General features: G+C 47.9%; 1 protein-coding gene across 2 annotated transcripts in view; it reads right to left on the reverse strand.

Annotated features, from left to right (window-relative positions):
- Window positions 1-7,706: 7,706 nt before the first annotated feature.
- The window catches only part of CFAP418 (cilia and flagella associated protein 418), a 41,030-nt gene continuing 29,950 nt past the window's right edge, over window positions 7,707-18,786 (reverse strand). Inside the window, exons 6-9 of one of the 2 annotated variants that reach the window (XR_008509198.2) lie at window positions 14,393-14,477; window positions 13,512-13,605; window positions 13,309-13,429; window positions 7,707-8,064 (exon numbers count right to left, since the gene is read on the reverse strand). Coding sequence is in view for 1 of the 2 variants with exons in the window: in XM_054518695.2 (XP_054374670.1) it covers window positions 14,393-14,477 (85 nt within the window). In the remaining variant the exon portion in view is untranslated. Of the gene's footprint in view, window positions 8,065-13,308; window positions 13,430-13,511; window positions 13,606-14,265; window positions 14,478-18,786 lie in introns of those variants that run through there. The other variant, XM_054518695.2, reaches the window with a different exon arrangement.

Here is an 18,786-nt window from a genome sequence, read left to right on the forward strand (position 1 = left end):
AGAAATGTAACAAGCCTTCAGAATATGATTTATGAAAACAAAACAAAATATGTAATTCTGTGAATATACTAAAAACCATTGAATTATACTCTTTAAATGAGTGAATTGTATGGTATGTGAATTATATCTCAATAAAACTTTTACAAAAAAATAATTAAATGCTGAAAAGTAGATGATTTCTTGGAAAGGTAGTTTCTCATTTTAAGATATGATTATCAGCCTGAGTGGGACCTACTTTTCTCTCTGACCCTGTCCTGTTTAGAAATACCAGCATGCATTTCCCATCAGCACCACAGAATCTGACCCCTCCCCACCCCACAAATCACTCAACTTTACAAAAGGGTGAGATTTGACAAATCCCAAAAGAGCCAAACAGGCGAGCCATCACTATTCAGGTTTGCATTTGCAAACTGAATCCTTACTACCACAAATAACAGCAGCTTGCACTTGCTGAAGAGCTCTTCTGAGCCAGGGCCTGCCTAAGCACATTCAATGCTCACATGAGCCTGTCGCCCAGGCTGGAGTGCAGTGGCACGATCTTGGCTCACTGCAACCTCCACCTCCCGGGTTCAAGCGATTCTCCTGCCTCAGCCTCCTGAGTAGCTGGGATTACAGGCGCACACCACCACACCAGGCGAATTTTTGTAATTTTTGTATTTTTAGTAGAGATGGGGTGTTACAATGTTGGTCAGGCTGGTCTCGAACTCCTGACCTTGTGATCTGCTCACCTGGGATTACAGACATGAGCCAAAATTAGCTCATAATAACAAAAATTAGCCTGGTGTGGTGGTGCACGCCTGTAATCCCAGCTACTCGGGAGGCTGAGGCAGGAGAATCACTTGAACCCAGGAGGCAGAGGTTGCAGTGAGCCGAGATCATGCCATTGCACTCCAGCCTGGGCGACAGGCTCATGAGCCACTGCGCCCGGCCCACCTGGAGAGCTTTAGAAGCCACTGCTGCCTTGTTCCCATCCCTGGAGAGTCTGATTTTATTGCTTTGGGGTGCAGCCAGAGCACAAGCTTTGGCACACCAGGGATTCTAATAAGAGCCCTGGCTCTAGAGTCCATGTTTATATTAAAGAGGCTATTTACTTCTTGCCTGGTACCATGCCTGTGACTTGGGTAGCTGTCCCTGGCAGCATGGCTAAATTCCTCCATCTAGGGTTAACAGAGAGAAGGGGAATGAGTTTCAGGACAATGGCTGTGGCTGCAGGCTCCTGCACAATCTATCTGGCCCTGTCTGATCCTTCGCCTCTGCCGGCCTTCTCTTCCCCACAGCTGGAAACCTAATTTCAGCCCCAGTCCAGTTCCACCCCACCTCGCCCATTCTGCCCCAAGCCCACAGCCCAATTCTCACCCTGGGTGGGGGGAATCAAGGCAGCCATAGCTCAAGAGTGTGTGCCAACAGCAAGAATTCCTGATTATTAATCCATGCACGCTGACATTGGGTTCCTATAAGCAGGTTGTGGTCTGCACTGTGAAGCTGGTTAAGGTAACTGCAGGCCTGCCCAGCTCCCCCGGGCTTAGGACCTCTTCAGGAACCTGGCTCCCTTGTCACATGTGGCCCCTGCATTTCACTTAGTGAAAGAGAATCTTGTCTTCTTGTTAGCCTTTGATCTCTGGAGCTGCCCCTTTCTATTTTAGTCTTAAATTCCTTTCCCATTACTGTGCCTCAGTAGGCAGGTCTTCCTCAGACCAGTTTTGCACTGCAGTCCTCCTGGCAGGTTGCCTCCTATAAAATGTCCCTCTTTGGTGGGGTGTGGTGGCTCATGCCTGTAATCCCAGGGCTTTGGGAAGCTGAGGCGGGTGGATCATCTGAGGTCAGGAGTTCGAGACTAGCCTGGCCAACATATTGAAACCCGGACTCTACTAAAAGTACAAAATTACCTGGACATGGTGGCATGTGCCTGCAATCCCAGCTACTCTAGAGGCTGAGGTGGGAGAGTCGCTTAAACCAGGAAGGTGGAGGTTGCAGTGAGCTGAGATTGTGCCACTGCACTCCAGCCTGGGTGACAGAGCGAGACTCTGTCTCAAACAAAAACAAAAACAAAAACAAGTCCCTCTTCAAGGCCCACACACTTGTCCAGAATCTACATTTCTAATGCTTAAATAGGATCTGCCCTTCAAAATAGAAACATACAGTAGGGTCCTCTGAAGTTACTATGGAAATTAGGTTAGAAAAACAAGATTAATATACTTGAGGAAAGAAAATGGGAAACCTGAGACTAAGATCATGACCCCTGGAAAGGATGTGGCCGTCCCAGCCTCAAGAGCTCTCAGCTCTGGGCCACTCCCCTGCCTGCTCCCCGGCATGCTGGCCCCCACTGCAGGAGGGGACGTCCTCTCTCCCTGCCCTTCTAGCCCTGGCCAGCTCCCCCTCCTGCCCTCAGGAGTCAGCTGCAGGAAGGAACCGGAGTCGGCTTCAGCCTGACAATCACAGCAGGAAATGGCTAAACTCTCTTGGGAAATTTTGGGTCTGGTGAGACCCTGGGCCTCATTTTTGACCTTTGTCTCCAATATGGACCCTTCTTATACTCAGCCACACAGTACTCTGACTCCACAGCTCCCAACTCTTCCTATTACAGCACTGCCTGGCTCTTAAGGCTTTCGGCTTTGCCTTCTAGAAAGCTTGTTCTGTTGACAGGAGTTCCCCATGGCTGGGGCCCACTCCTCCTTCTCACTGGAGCTGAGGACACAATGGATGACAGCCCTTGCGAGTGGAGGCTGCTCATTTTCCTGCCCCCCATTTACCTAAGGCCTGGAAGCCACTGTTGGCATTCTTGAAGCTTCTTACGGCTGTTTACAGGCAAATATGTGTTCATCCTCCTCTAGAAAATGCTTCTCCACTGAGATCTGTGCCATCCTCCTCGACCATCTGTCATGTTTAGAATTAGTTCATTTGCTGACAGAAAACCCAAAATAACAGTATCTCAAACACTTGAGATTTTATTTTTTAAGTTAAAGAAGTCTCCGAGGCAGACTGTCCTAAGCAGGTAATTTAGCTTCATGAAGTCTTCGGGGACCCACGCTTCTTCCCACTCATGGTTCTCCCATTCTTAAGGTGGGAGCCTCGTCTTACGGCCCAAGATGCGGCCCATACCTCAGCCACCATGTCAGAGCTCCAGGTTGGCCACGGAGGGAAGGGAACAGGAAGGGCTTCCAGAGCACCCTAGAGCAGGGACACAGCCACTCCCAGCGACTGGCTAGGATGAGCAATGTGATCTTAAAAAGTCTGGGTGCAATGGCTCTGGCTAAAACACCTCTTCTTGCTAAGGAAGAAGGGGCTGATGGATATGGGAGGGAGGTCTCAGTCTCTCCTATATCACCCTCATTACTGGCCTCCACACATCTTAGGTATCCCCTCACAAGCTCCGAGGACTTCACTGCTCGTTTCCCTCAAACTGTGCCATCATCTTTGGGAGTCCTCAGCATTGCATCAACCATCTCTTGATGGCTCCATTCAAGCTCTCCCTCCATCCAGCCTCCACCCTCAAGGCCACAGCAGGGAGCTTGTCATCCCAGCTTGGAAGTATCCAGCTCACCAAACTCTTATCCTTCCTGCTTGCCCTTCTCTCCCACGAAACCTCTTCTAGGATCTCATGGGGATCTTGAGTTCCTGGCCTTCTCCCCACTTACCAAGTAAAAGAGCCCATCCTCAATGCACTTCTGTTTCTGCCCCACTGCCTACCAGCCTCATGGTCTCCCGTCCTTGTGCACATACTCCCTGCTCCTCCTGCTCTTGGCTGAGTCAGCCCTTGCCTCCACCGGCTGAGTCCGGCTCCTCTGCTGCGCAGATCATGCAGCCTCAGACAGCAGCTGCATCCCAGAGAGAAGTTACATGTTTTGTTGTTGTTGCTTCATTTTGGGAGATGCTGCTCCCAAAGCCTCTCACATGGACTTTGTCAGCTCCTTCTCTCATTTCCCTTCCCAGCCCTTTCAGACCCTAGCACTTTCCGCAAGCCTCCCTGCCTCCCAGCCATGACTGCTTCCGGTTTTTTGGAAGAGATGTCCTCAGGTGTGGCCGCCTCCACTTCCTGCCCTGTCATCAGCGAGCTTCTCTGCTTGTGTTCTCCTCTCTGCCCCCTTCTCTGAGGAAGGGTGGTCTCCTTGCTGAGCTAAGACTGAACTGTCCACAGGCAGTGAGCCTCTCATCCTCCTGCCTTCTCTGGATTACTCCTTTGAGTATCCTTCCATCGACTGTGCCTTCAACCTCTTCTTCAACGGCTTCTTCTTCCCTGGAAAGGAATATGAAGATCTCTTCCAAATTACAAAAGTCCTCCACGTATTGTGATCTCTTGGCCTATATAGATTGTTTTGCAGCAAAGATTGTTGAGAAAGTTGTCTACACTCCCTTTATCCACTTCTCCACCCCATTTGGGCTCCCACCCTTTCCTCTCTGGCTTCTGCTCTCACAATTTCCTGGAAACTGGGCAAAGGCTCCTACTCAGGTGGGCTTTCTGGGGCTCTACTTACAGACTCCCCTGGGGCAGGAGACACCATCAGCCACATCCCACCCCTTGGAAATCCTCTGCTCCCCTAGTTTTCCTGGCAGGACTGTTTCTCCACTCTGCTGTCTCCCAGGCCAGCCCCTTTCATCTGGGTGTCTTGGGAATGCTATGTTCTCCCAGCGTTCCTGCAGCCCGTGGCTCTTCTCTTCGCAGGGCCCATCTTCCTCCCCACAGTGATCTTTCACACCCAGGATGTCAGCTGCTGCCTACCCCCCAGCAGAGCCTTCTGGTTTGAGTGGAGCTGAGCTTGCCAGGCCTCAGCCAGTTCTGGGCATGTCTGGGGACCTGGTGAACGGACTAGCCCAGGTCTGGTTGTATGGGAACTAGCAGTGTCCCGGGAAAGAACCAGCCTCTTGTTTTGCCTCCTTAATGACAACCAATCGACATATTTAACTCTACACACATTAATAAGCACTCTTCTAGAAACTGGGGGTACGGCAGGGAACACAACAGACACAATTCTGGTCTTCATGGAGGCAGACAGACACAAGATAAGTAAAACCACATTGCAAGAAATGCCGAGGACAAAAAGCAGGGTGAAGAGATAGGAAAAGTGTGTGTGTGTGTGTGTCTGTGTGTGTGTGTTGACATTTGCAATAGGGCAGTCACTGAGATGGTGACATTTGAGCAGAGACTGAAGGGTTGGTGTGTGACCACACGCATGGAGAGTATTCCAGGTTGAGGGACAGCAGGTTTAATGAAGCTTATGGGAGGCCATTGCTTTGGACTGAGCTCTTGCACTAGGTCCAACAGACCAGACCGAGCCAGAATGGAGCCACTTGTGCTTGCCGTATCATTAAACTTAACTTTAAAATGGGCCCATTTTCCAAAAAACAGGAAAATAATCAGAAGGGCACCAGCTTACCTGAGCCGGCATGATAAGGAAAACCCCTGTGTTTTAACACTATCAGGAAAGTCACTTCGAAACGAGCATCCCGCTTTGTCCTCCATTTCTGCTTCTTCAGCCCTCTTCTGCCTGTAAGCCCCGCCCCCACCACCTCAGTGCATCAGAGTACCTGTTCTAAATCTGTAGATGGTATGCTGCCCAATTCATGAATTGCTAATAAAAGCCAAATAGATCTTTCAACTAAATTTGTTTAAAAAGATTTTTTATAACAGTCCTGAGAGAACAGCAAAAATTCTTTGCTTGAGAACTGAAGGAAGCAGAGTGAATCAGGAGGGCCCCAAGATAAGGTCAGGCCAATAGTGGTAGAGGTGTGTGTGTGTGTCTGTGTGTGTGTGTGTAGGGTGGGGGTATTAGGGCTGATAACTTAGGGCTTTGTAAAAACTTCGGTTTTACTCTGAGGCAGGAAGACTAGGGAGGTTTCTTAGCAGAGGAGTGATGTGTTCTGAGTGATGTTTTAAAAGGCTCACTGTGTTAAGAATACACCAAAGGGCAGAAACAGGAAGACCTATGACAATAATCCAGGCAAGAGAAAATAGTGGCTGGGTCTGGGCTGGGAGCAATGGAAGTAGTAAGAAGAGACTAGAATCTGCTACCTTTTCAAGAGTAGTACCAACAGAATTTGCTCATGGTGGATCCACAGATGATGCTATTTAAGACAGAGTAATCCAGATGCTGGGTGTTATTGTCTACTTGGGCTATGCCTTCAGATTGCACAGTGTGGGATTAGGGTCTTTTTCCCTTGTAGCAAATGGATGTTCCCAATGTCAATCATTGTGGAAAGATGTTAATCCTGAGGCAGGAGAGGCATGCTTGGATAGGGGCCAGGGTGTCAGTGGGGACTGGGGCAGAGATGCTGGGGACCTTCCTGGTGATGGTAGTGTTGGTGTTGTTGGTGATGGTGGGGGTGGAGGCTGAATGAATTAGCCCTGATCTAGAGGCAGACCAGGACCCAGAAAAGGCTTGGCTGGTGAGGGATTAGGGTTGGGCTGGGTCCTGTTGGTTTTCAGTGAAGCTACTTCTAATTGTGGTCATACTTCACATGCTTTTTGTGCATTTGTTGCCTTTCAATGCAGACAGCAATGCCCTTGACAGTGAGTACATTGGTCCCAGTGAGACAGGGCAACTGTGGTGGCTCCTGGAATGAGCATCTGGACCTAGGCATGGCTCTGAGTCTTGGGTGGTCCAGGACACCACCATAGTGAGTAGGAGCAGGGAAGGGGGAACCATGGATACCAGGTGGCACAGAAGTCTAGTTCAAGAAGTAAGTTTATGTAACCTCCTGTTCCCCCCCACCGCCCCCACATATACCAGGGTTTGCCAGGATTCCCTGGAATATGTTGAGAGGGGCTGGAGTTCCCTAAGAGTGGGAGGAGGCAGAGAAAGGCTGTCCTGGGTGACTCACTGTCATGCTATTTTTGACTCCAGGCTCCTGTTGCCTGGGAAATGTGCCTTCTTACAGTCGGCTGACTCCCAATCTCTCTCTCCAGACTGGCTTTCTTTCCTGATATCCATACCTCTTGGGCTTCTTGCCTTAGATATCCCAGACCTCAAACCCAAAGTGAGCTCCTTTCTTCTGCAAACTTCTCTCTCTCTTGTTCTCAGCCTCCAGAATGACACCACGAGCCAGCCAGCTGCCCAGGCTGGAACACTGAGTCAAGCTTGAATCCTTCTTTCCTTTTGTCTGTCATATGTAGTTAATCATAAGGCCCTGTGTGTCACCACCTAAACATCTTTTGAGTCCCTCTCTTTTTTTCCATCCTTGCTGCCCTGGCCAGAGTTTTGGGGTGATTCCTTACAGGGGAAACTCCTTACAGGCACTTTTGCCTCATTGTACCCTCCTCTCTGCTCCTAACCCACCATGGCTCAGAGTGACCTTCCCGGTGTCACCTCCTGCTCAACGTTCTTCAGTAGCTCCCATCGCCTTTGGGAGATGACATACAGCAGATAAGGCCATGTTGGTATGGCCCAGGCTACCCACCAGCCTCTGGCTACTCCCTTCAGCACTTCACAGGCAGTGATTCTGGACAGCTAATAGTTCCTGAACCCTGCTGGGGTTGGGTTGGGGTAGGGGACACTGATTCCCAGCATCTGTCTTTCTATAGACTGGAGGGAATTTCAGATTACCAGAGGGAACTGTAAAGAAGAGATACTTAGAGCTTCTCACAGACCCCCTCTAAGTTCTCCTGGGGCTGGGGTGGGCTCTTTGTGACCTGGGAAAAGAAACACAGCACACTCAGCTGGGCATCGACCCTTTCTTGTCTTGAAGCAAAATGCATTCAGGTCTGTTTTCCAATGTTCATGAATTGGGGTGGGCTCTGCTTTGGGTAGGAATGGCCCTAGTTTTGGGTGGAAGGAGTTCAATATATGGGGCACTCATTAGGAAACCCAGTCCCTCCACAGTGCTATTTATCATTCCCTTAAAGTCCTAGGAAAACCAGGCTCTCTCACACCTCTGTGTTGTAGCCTCTGCTCTTCCCTGGAAATGTCCTGTCCTGCTTGCCCACATGGCAGATTTCTCTCGTGTTGTCTTGCTCAGGCTCTGCATCTGCTGTGGTGGCCACTTCCCCCACCTGCCCTTTCCCGCATGCAGAGTCCAGTGCTCCTTCCTGAGGCTTCCAGCACACTGTGCATCTTCCATTGTTAGAAGAACCTAAATAAATTCCATTGTTAGAAGAACCTAAATAAATAACAATATCGTATGTCTTATGCAGGGGTGTTTTTTGCTGGCGGGGTGGGGGGTGTGGTGGTGGGGGGTAATCTTTTCATCTTTATGGTCCTTGTGCCTTGCAAATGGTCCAGCATACACTCTTTTGGTAACTGTTTGCTGAATAATTCAGTTCAACCTAGTCTATTCAGCATAGATTCTATTGTAGGTACTGTACTTTGCATTGGGAAACACAAGTGAATAAGATATGATGGGGACCCCGGAAGGTGGTGCAGCTTAGCGGTAAAGACACACTTGCATAATATAAGTCCTACACTAAATCTATGAAAAATGTTGCACTTGTGTGGTTAAGAAGTATTGGATTTGGAGTTAGGACTCCAGGTTTAAATTCTAGCTTCAAAACCCACTAGCCTAAATTTTCATAGCTGTGAAATGGGAATAGTAGTACCTATCTCATAGCTCAAGGATTAAATGAGATAAAGTATGTAATCACAACCTGTATGGTTACTGGGCAATAATATACGCCTAAGTAATGTGTGCAGAAATGAATGTGCCTCATTTGATGGGAGCCTAGAGCCTTTGGATTTGCCTGGGGCAGTTGAGCAGACTTCACGGAGGAGACATTAGCACTGGATTCAGAGAAAGCAGCTGGAAATGACATTTCTGGAGAGAGGTCTTGGAGATGAACTTCCTGGGGCTTGGCCTGGGGGCGGTAGCTAGGTGAAGCTGCAGGCCAGGCAGCTTCCAGAGGAGAGGCCACAGCCATGGGATCTGTGGCAAGGTCCCCTGCCCTAGAAGCCGCTGAGTCACACCGAGGCCCAGAGGACTCTGTTTTGTTCCAAGTGAGCTTTCGGCTGAAGGACAAGCCTGGACAGGGCCTCTGTTGCTGGGACTTTGTGCCCAGCTCTGTTTCATGGGAGCAGCTTGGAGCCCTGCCTGGCCCCTTCTGTCCCTCCCATCCCTATAGGGAGGCCCCAAGGAGCCTCAGCCCAGATTCCTAAAGTGAGTTCCAGCTCTGGTTTAGAGAGGGGTCTGTTTTGCTTGGAGCTTTATTTTAAGCCTTGCAGCACGCAAAGCAAAAAAGCCGTAATTCTTGCATCGTACTGGTAGGTGTAGAGGTCAAGCAGCCCCCAGGATGAAATCCCAGCTCCTTCAGTTTTTGACCTGGCGTAAGTTATTTAACCTCTTCAAGCCTCTTTCCTTCATCTGTCAAATAGGAGTAATAAGGCCCACTTCCCAGGCATGTTACCAGAATTAAATAAGAAAACATGCATTTTCTTACTTAACACAGTGAACAGTTTTGCGCCTGGCATTTATTATTCACAGTTGCTGTGTGGGAAGGTTCAAAGAAAGGACCTAGAGACTCTCTCCCCTGATCTAATGAATCATGGAGTCCTGCAGACTCAGTGTTTCTCAAACTTTATATCCAAATCACCCAGGGATCTGGAGGATGCACAACCTGATCCAGGAGGCCTGGGTGGGACCTGAGGGTCTGCATGACTGATGAGCTTCCAGGTGATGCCCTGGCTGCTCTGCAGGACCACATGGTGAGCACAGGGCTCCAGACACTTTCCTCCCCCAGCCCCACTCCACCCCAGGGCTCCTCTCCCCTCCGTCAGGGCCCAGGTAATGCTCTTCTCATGGGTTTGGCTTTGTCCAGCCTTCTTCACCTCCATGCCTGCAGCTCACTGTTGCATCATGATTCTTCTTGAAGTGTAGGAGAAACTGCTGATATACAGCCACATATGATCAGAGGAGCTGCTGCTTCTGCTGGGGGTGAGGGCAGGGGACGACATGATTCTCTCAGGAGGAGATGGCCTTTTATCTAGCAAAACACCTTGGAGACCGCTTGGTGTGAGGGAGATGAGGCACCCAGGGCTTGCTTTTAAGGAGATCTTAAGTGGTCCCAGGCTTAGCAGGATAGCTATTTCAGACATGATCTCCATGTGTGGATGGTGGCTGTTAGGCTATTTGCTGTGACTCAGTTTCTCTGTAGAAAAAGGGCTTAGCGGGCGCCAGGCCTGTTGAAATAAGGCTTAGTGGGGGCTGGGCGTGGTGGCTCATGCCTGTAATCCTAGCAATTTGGGAGGCCGAGGTGGGAGGATCACTTGAAGTCAAGAGTTTGAAAAAGGGCTTAGCAGGTACCTGGGATTGTCAGTGAGGGGAACTTGCTCTGGGCAGGCGGCTGGATGCAGGGCCCAGACCCACCTTCTCCCACCGTATCACTCCATCCCTGCTTGGCTCCAGTGGAAGGTGGGAGGTGGGGAAGAAAGGGTTCAGTTCAGCCTTTAAGAAACAATGGTCACACAGATGTTTAGACAGATTAAGTCTTGCTTTACAGAGCCTGTAACCATCTCCATTGTGTGCTCAGAGATACTCTGGAGAAAAGAGGAAAACATGCAGATGGATGCTGAGGAGTAAGGCTGATGTCCCAGTCAAGTGGCTGCCTGCACTGCTGGGGTCTAGATCCCACACAGGCCTTGCCTTCAACTGGGATGCTTTCCCAGTTTTCTGTTAGCCATTGGCTTTTGCAGGTAAGAAGCACTGTGCTGGCTTCACATAATTCTAATGTCAAGAAATACAAAATTGAGATTTACTGAACTGTGCAGAAACGAAGGAGGAGCTGTGTACCAAGAAAGAGTCCTGAGCTGCAGTCAGAGATTTGGCTACCAGGGGTTGGAGTGGTTGATCTCTAAGGTCAGATTCTAAGAGAAGATCTGGAGGAACATAATTTTCTAGCTGACGAACGAAAGAATGCAGATGGTAATTACTGCACATAAACCACATTCAAGAGGACATTGGGACCCCTGTGAAGCTTTATCTACTGTTTTGGTCTTCTTGTATAAAAGAGATGATTGGCATGAGCCTGGCTGGTTTGTTAGCTAAACACAGATGTGCACTTGCAGCCGTAGTTACACTTGTTGGGCTGTCAGGAGGAAATTGTATATTGTGCATTCACGAGAAATTGATTAAACAGAGGAAGCTGAAGGTCCACTGGTGATGGCTGTGATCCCCTCTGATGGACTAGATATAAAGGAAATGCTTTAAAACATTTGAGGACCTGGAGTTGATCCATAACACATTATTTTACACCTATGGTGCCTCTGTGGAATTAAAAAACACCACTTTCATCATCTTATTTATTTATTTATCTATCTGCTTCAAGAAAGTAATGGAAGCAACTTTAATTAAAAACACATATGTAGGCCGAGTGTGCTGGCTCACGCCTATAATCCCAGCACTTTGGGAGGCCGACGCGGGAGGATCACTTGAGGTCAGGGGTTCATGACCAGCCTGGCCAACATGGTGAAATCCCGTCTCTACTAAAAAAATACAAAAACTAGCTGGGCGTGGTGGTGGGCGCCTGTAATCCCAGCTACTTGGGAGGCTGAGGCAGGAGAATTACTTGAACCCCAGAGGCAGAGGTTGCAGTAAGCCAAGATCGCACCACTGCACTCCAGCCTGGGCGACAGAGCAAGACCCCATCTCAAAAAATGAAACAAGACAAAAAAAACCACATATGTAAACTGGGCAGCTTAAAATAAGTCAGAAAGAGATCAGAAACCATAGAGAGGAAGTGAGAGAAAGTTCTGCCCAGAACCTAAGGTGAGATACTAGGTAGTAAATGTAATTCTGAGCCTCTGGTCTTGCTTTTTTCACCTTCTTATATATGTGACTCTGCTGGAGTTGCATTTCTCATGGATCCTTCCAAATAAGTCAAGAAAAATTTCCCCAGGAGTCCCAAGCTTGAGTCTGGATCAGCATTTGGCAGATTTCTGAGCCTAGAGACAGAGCACAGGCTTCTCTGGCCCGTGATCTCTGCCGTGTGAAAGCCCTTGCCCTGATCTCAGCTCCCATGATGGGCAGCCAGTGGCAAGGCGGCCTCTGTGAGTACATTGAGATGAGCCAGGAGGCCCAATGCTGTGCCTGAGACTGAGTCCTAAGAACAGGCCCACAGCTGGTGTCCACACCTGGCCCACGTCCCCTGGCCAGCCTTCTTCCACCTGCTCTGTTAAGAAGAAACACGCACCCTGTGGCTAGAGTCCAGCTCTTCTCAGCCCTCTTTCTTCCCCTGAGGATGTCCTTAGTAATTGTGGCTTTAGTGATGAGCAGCATTAGGAGGCCTTGGGGCGTGGGGCCTGCCGAGCAGGGAGAAGATAAGGCAGGGAGATGGGGGCTGGAGTGTGGGCAGGGCCTCGATGGCCATGCTGAGAACCTGGAACTTCGTTCATATTTTAAGCAGAGACACGGCCTGGTCAGATTTGATCTTCACTTGGCTCCCAGCTACAGTGCCTGAAGACAGGCCTGAACATGCAGCCCACCGGGGAACCCGTTATGTGTGGAGCTCGGCAGTGGAACCTGGCTGGGGTTAAAGGTGGCGGGGATGAAAGGTGCAGGGCATCCGGGCTTCCCACCTCACCTGTGTCACTTCCTCTGCTCTCTATTACTCCATCACTCCCTAATCCCTGCTCTCCGAGCTCCAGTCACAGTGAAGCTCTAAGTTCCTTGGAAGGACTCTGTTTCCTCCTGCCTCTGGGCCTTCCCATGACAGCTGGAGTCACCTTGCCCAAGAATAAACCAACAACCTTCACTTGGTGATGCCCGCTCCTTCCTCAGGGAATACTCCCAATGCCTCATCTCAGGTCAGGCCTCCCAGGGCACCTTGCAGTTCCCCTTCTGAAACATTCACTTCACTTGTAATTACATGGGTGCGGGGGGACAGCACCTATTTTTGTGGCCTGGCAGCCTCTCTCTTTATTTGGTGTGTGGCTATAGTACCCTGGTTTTATTTTGAGGTACCACACCTCCTTCACTGTCAACCTGTGTGCGTTGGGTAAAGTTGACCGGACTCCTAGGAGCCAAGAGTGGGCCATGTGACCAAGGCTAGACCAATCAGGACAATCCATGCCCCTTGGCTTCAGTGATTGGTTCAGAAAGAGGCAGGTGATCTAAATAAGCCAATCAGGGCTAAGGACACTTGGTCCCTGAATTTTGGTTTGAATTCTTGAGATCCTGACTTACTTCCATGGTTTACAGTGGTGACGTGAGGCTGAAGCTGCCTGGGCCACCATGAGTAGCCTGAGAATTGAACCAGCCCAGAGGGTGCACAGCCAAGAGATGGCTCCTAGTGACATCATTTAAGCTGTAAATCAAGCTGTCCCTAAAGTCAAATCTATCCTTGCACATTTCAGCTACAGGAGTCAATCAATTCTCTTTTTAAATACAGACCTGCCTGGGTTGGATCTGATGAGTCACAACTGAACAGTCTCCTTGGCCTATGTTGTCTTCCTTCTGCCATGAGCACAGGGGCTGTATTTGTGTCTCCAGGACCTAGCTGAATGCCTGGTGCCTAGGAGTGTTCAACAAAGGAATGAATAATAAAGAGAGGGGTCTCAGGACTTCTCCAACACCACCCCTTCACCCTTTCATACCTGGAAATGAGACGCAGATTGTGGTTCTCTCTGGGTGATGATCTTGTTACAAAGTCCTGTTGGAACCAATTTTCTTCAGAGCAAGGAACTCCAACTACAAGAAAGTAGCCACTTATATGGTGTGACAAAAGGGGCCCTGGGAAAGACTTGTTGCTCAATAAAATTTACAAAGTGCCTGAAGTTCTATTGTTAGCAAGATTCCTTTGGCTTATGGTTCTGAGAACACTTAAGAATTCTCTGTAAGTATGTCTGTATTTGCTTATATGAGTATAAAGAAACTCTGAAACGATACACAAGAAACTAATAAAAAACAGTTACTGAGAGTGGGGATGGGAACTGCCCCGATGGAATAAGGCAGGCACAGCAATGAGAATTTTTATATTGTTTGAATTTTGAGCCATATGCCTGTATTGGCTTTTCAAAAATTAAATTAAAAAAAGAACATTCTTGAGAGTACAGAACCACTAGAAGCCATTAGCAGCTCTTCCCAGCTGTGGGGGAGGACATTTATTTATTGGCTTTTTTTTCAACTGGGGTACCTGGTTTCAATGGGGAGGCCCTGATAGACTGGACAGGAGTGGTTTGTCTTGGTTGAGGAAAAAGGAGGTGAAAGAGGGATGCAGGAGCCAGAGGACCATCTGGAAAGGCCTGGACTGGGCAGGTCGCTGAGAGAGAAGAATTAGGCAGGCTAAACAGAGGGTTAGGACATCAAAGATACTTTCTCAGGGGCCTAGCAACCCCTGGCTGGACTTGATAACTTCCAAGACTCTTTTATTCCTTTAAAAAGTTCCTTATACCAATGCTGTGTGTCTGCAGACATGTCCACTGAGGGCTCTGAGCCTGTGGACTCATCTGTAAAATGAAGCGGCTGGATGAATTACTTAGTCTACTGTCCCTTCGACCTGTGCCGCTCTCATTCGACGTCGCTGTCTTCTCCCCGACTCTCCGTGTCCTAAAGCCCCACTCCTGTTCAGAAAAGATACCAGTTATTACCAGGGAACACAACCTGTACCTTCATAACACAGTAAGTTTAAACACTGAAGAGAGCTTCAGTGTCAAAGCATTTACTGGGGGCATTCACAGTTCCTTCCTGTGTTTAAATATGGCTCATGGAGGTTAAGCAGAGGAGCAGGTGATGAATTAGCTGAGCATGCAGCTGCCCTATGTACTTCATGACCTGCTCACCTGCACCCTCTGGGGCTCCCTTACAGGCCCTCTGACGCCCTTGTGACACAGCGCGCTCCCTCACTGGCCAAGGGACTTCAGCAGAGCTGAAAAATCTGTGCTGGTGGCCATGACCCTAGAAAGGCTGCTGCACTCACTCCCCTCAGATTCTCACAGGGAAGGAAGGGCCCTCCCTTACCTTAGGAACAAAGTGGTGACAGCTTCTGTGGTTGTCAGGCAGTGGTCAGGGGCAGCAAAGGGGGCACAGCAGCATTTGAGGATGGCTGGAAGGACACAGACCTGGTGCGGGTGATGGTGGAGCATCCAGGCTGGTCTGTGGGGCTGGAGGGTGGGCATGGGCCATAGGCACAGAGGCTGCTGAGTGATGGAAAGGCAGGAGTTCACCAAGGCTTCAGGTTTAGATTTTTTTGTTTGTTTGTTTTGAGACGGGGTCTCATTCTGTCACCCAGGCTGGAGTGCAGTGGCGCAATCTTGGCTCACTGCAACCTCCACCTCCTGGGTTCAAGTGATTCTTGTGCCTCAGCCTCCCGAGTAGCTGGGATTACAGATGTGCGCCACCACGTCCGGCTAATTTTTGTTATTTTTGGTAGAGATGGGGTTTCCGCATGTTGGCCAGGCTGGTCTCGAACTCCTGACCTCAAGTGATCTGCCCGCCTCGGCCTCTCAAAGTGCTGGGATTACAGGTGTGAGCCCCTGCGTCCAGCCTAGGTTGTGATATTATAGCAAATGGGACAATAAATACAGGCACAGAAATACGGTGACAGCACTGAAATATGCTCATATCACTTAAAGCTGTCAGCTCCTGGCATTCAGCCCTTATGGTAGGGCAAGAACAGCGGCAGCTGCTCACAGATGAGAGAATAGAGTGGGGAGAAAGGTGCCTTTCAAGCCCTGCAGAACCCACTGCCTATAATGCACTGTAAAAAACAAAATTAAACTCTATACAGCTCTATATAGTTTATCTGTTATCTATTATATATATGGTATATGTAATTCTATAGTTATTATGTCTTGTATTTTTATGTTAATATATTTACTCAATGTAGCAATTTAAACAGTATCAGAATTTTTGTGGCCTTGTTTTGAGACCTTTATAACTGACTTGGAGCTAGAATAAGTGAAGGTAACCCAGGCTTTTCTTCTTCCCTGAGAGGCTATGTTGGGATATGGCTGGCCCCAGAGCCCTCCTTTGAGTGTGGCTCATGACTGTCCAGGTAGCCAATGGGGAACTGGAATGGCGCTGGAGGGGACTCTGCTGTGTTCTGGAACCTTGAGCACAGGGCTTTGGCATGCATCTTTCTACCTCTACCACCTTCCCCTGCCCTTCAGCTGCCCTGGGTGAAGAAAGTGCCTTTGGATGTCAGGTGCCTTCCCATGCCAGGGGCCTGTGTGCTGGGAGCTCTGTGTACCTATCACCTGGTGGCTGGCCTTAGATGGCCTGAACTCTCTTTGCCCAGAGTGTCATAATTCACACACCTATTTCTTTTAGAAATATGACCTCGATTGACTCCTCTTACTTTGTATTTCTTAAATATTTTTCATTTCCCTAATTTTCCCTGACCTTCTCCCATTCTCAATCCCTGCCAACAGGAATCTCATTGACAAATCCACTTTCTCCCTCTCTGCCCATGTCCCGCCCCCTTCTTCCAAGAAGCCCTTGGCAGAAGGCTTCACTAATTGCAAGGTGATGGTTCACAAACTTGTCTACAGCCCTTGGGGGTGGCAAGGTAAAGGGAGTGGGCTGAGATACTTCAGCTACGGGAGGGAGAGATGAAGAGACAGCCAGAGGATAGGCCAGATGTTGTTCTTTTTCTTTTTAGTTCTGTGATCTTCAGAAGCTACTTAGGCAACATGACCCAAAGTCTTAGAAGTCTGCTAAATGCCGTATATCTACAATATGAGTCATATTATATAAGAAGGGAAGTTGGCAAACAAAATGAGTTTGGGCTTTGCAGTCAAACACATTTTGACTGAAATCTCAGTTTAACTATTTAGCTGAAGTGTGACGTGGACAATTCTCTGAACAAGAATAATTACTTTTTGTTGTTGTTGTTGTTAAGACAGGGTCTTGCTCTGCCACCCAGGTTAGACACAGTAGCCTGATCATAGCTGACTGTAATCTTGAACTCCTGGGCTCCAGCAATCCACCTGCCTTGGCCTCCTGCATAGCTAGGACTATGCCAGACTAATTTTAAAACATTTTTTGTAGAAATGGGTCTCAGTATGTTACCTAGGGTCTTCAACTCCTGGCCTCAAGCCATCCTCCTGTCTCAGCCTCTCAAAGCGCTGGGATTATGGGCATAAGCCACTGTGTCCAGCCAGAATTACCATTAAATTTGACTCAAGAAGCAACAAAAATGTTTGAACCATTATTTTATCCTATTCCCTATGGTTTCCTGTATGTTTGAAATATTTCATGATAAAATATATTTTAAACAGTCAATAATGCTCAACAAACACAGACTCTTTCCATGCCTTTAGGAAAAATATTAGTCGCTCTTATCCATAGTTGTACTAATAGAAATTGACACAATCTTGTGAAAGGGTAATTTGGCAATATCATCTGAATTAAAAATATGCAAATTCTATGACCAAGCAATCCCTGTGTTTTTGGGGTGGGACTTTAACAGAAAGGACTACCATTTTATTATATTTCTCACAATTCTATGAACCATGAAACCAGACAGGCCTGGCGCGGCAATGCTTCTGCTCCACGTCAGCTGAAGTCACTTGCTGGTGTTTACATGGCAGATTGGCAGGTCTGGAGGGCCCAAGATGGCTTCACTGAAGTTGGCAAGAGTGGGCTCCACTGGCACTATCCACCAGAATGCCCACATGTGGCCTCTACAGCATGCTGATCTGATTAGTTGAATTTGTTACAGGGCTGACTACATCCATGGCCTTTGTGCTCAAAATATGGTCCACAGAACAGCAAACGGGCATCACCTTGAAGCTTGTTAGAAATGCATAATCTCTGCCTAGCAGTATTACTTTTAATAATCTGTTTCTAAGGAAATACTAGCAAGCATGTATACCAATATATGTACAAAGATATTCCCTGAAGCATTTTTTATAACAGGAGAATACTGAAACCAAGATCTCCATAAACAGAAGAATGGTTAGAGAACTCATGGAACACTCACATCATGAATTCCACAAAGCCATTCTAAGAAATATGTGTATACTGGCCAGGAAAGATGGCCATGATATGCTGTTTAGTAAAACAAAAGCAAATGGCAGGATAATATACAGGACAGGACCCATTTTTGTTAAGAAAAATATTTCAGTAAATATCTCTATCATCTATCCATCCATTCATCCCAAAATCTGGAAGGACAGACACTAAATGAGCAGTGTTTTTCTCTTGGGATAATGGAGGGATTTCTGCTTTTTATGTACTATATTTCAATGCACAAAAAGTGAGAACATGAAATAATTTTTCATTTTGTTTTTCAGTCCATCAAAAAAAGCAACAACAACTATTAAAAACAAAACCAAATCACTGTACTCTGGAAATATTTGTGCTGAACAATCATGCTCAAAGGTCATGAAGATATGGTTTCCTGGTCTCAAAAAGCCCATCAGCATTAACCCACTTGCCCTTGCGATTTCCTCCCTCAGCTCACCAACATCATTACCTCGATTTTCAACCTTTCATTGTAGGTGAGGAATCATTTCATTGTTTCTCTTTAGCTTTAGATCCACTTAGATTCCTTTAAGTGCTACGGAATTATTTTAGTGAATCAGAAGGTTCCAATTTTTCTTTCTCAGAAGAAAGCTCAAGCCCACAAGCTCAAGCTCAAGCTCACAAGCTCAAGATGACAAGTGATTCTGTGTAGAAAGGGCTGGTAAACTTTCCTGGAAAGATCCTAATATTTGGTGCCTATCCTTTTCTCCTAAAAGCAAAGACTGGGGGTTTACACTAGGGAGGATTTCTATTTTCAGCCAGAGAAAAACATTTACCTCCACCACTATGGGATATTGTTAACAGCAGGCTGATTTGGATGAAGTGTTCTGGGTGCTTTTCCCGAGAGACCTAAGCCCAACAAAGAAATGAGATCTGGTCCTCAGTGTAGGTCTGCCCACTATG

The sequence above is a fragment of the Pongo abelii genome, chromosome 7 (assembly GCF_028885655.2).
Source record: "Pongo abelii isolate AG06213 chromosome 7, NHGRI_mPonAbe1-v2.0_pri, whole genome shotgun sequence".
Classification (NCBI taxonomy): domain Eukaryota; kingdom Metazoa; phylum Chordata; class Mammalia; order Primates; family Hominidae; genus Pongo; species Pongo abelii.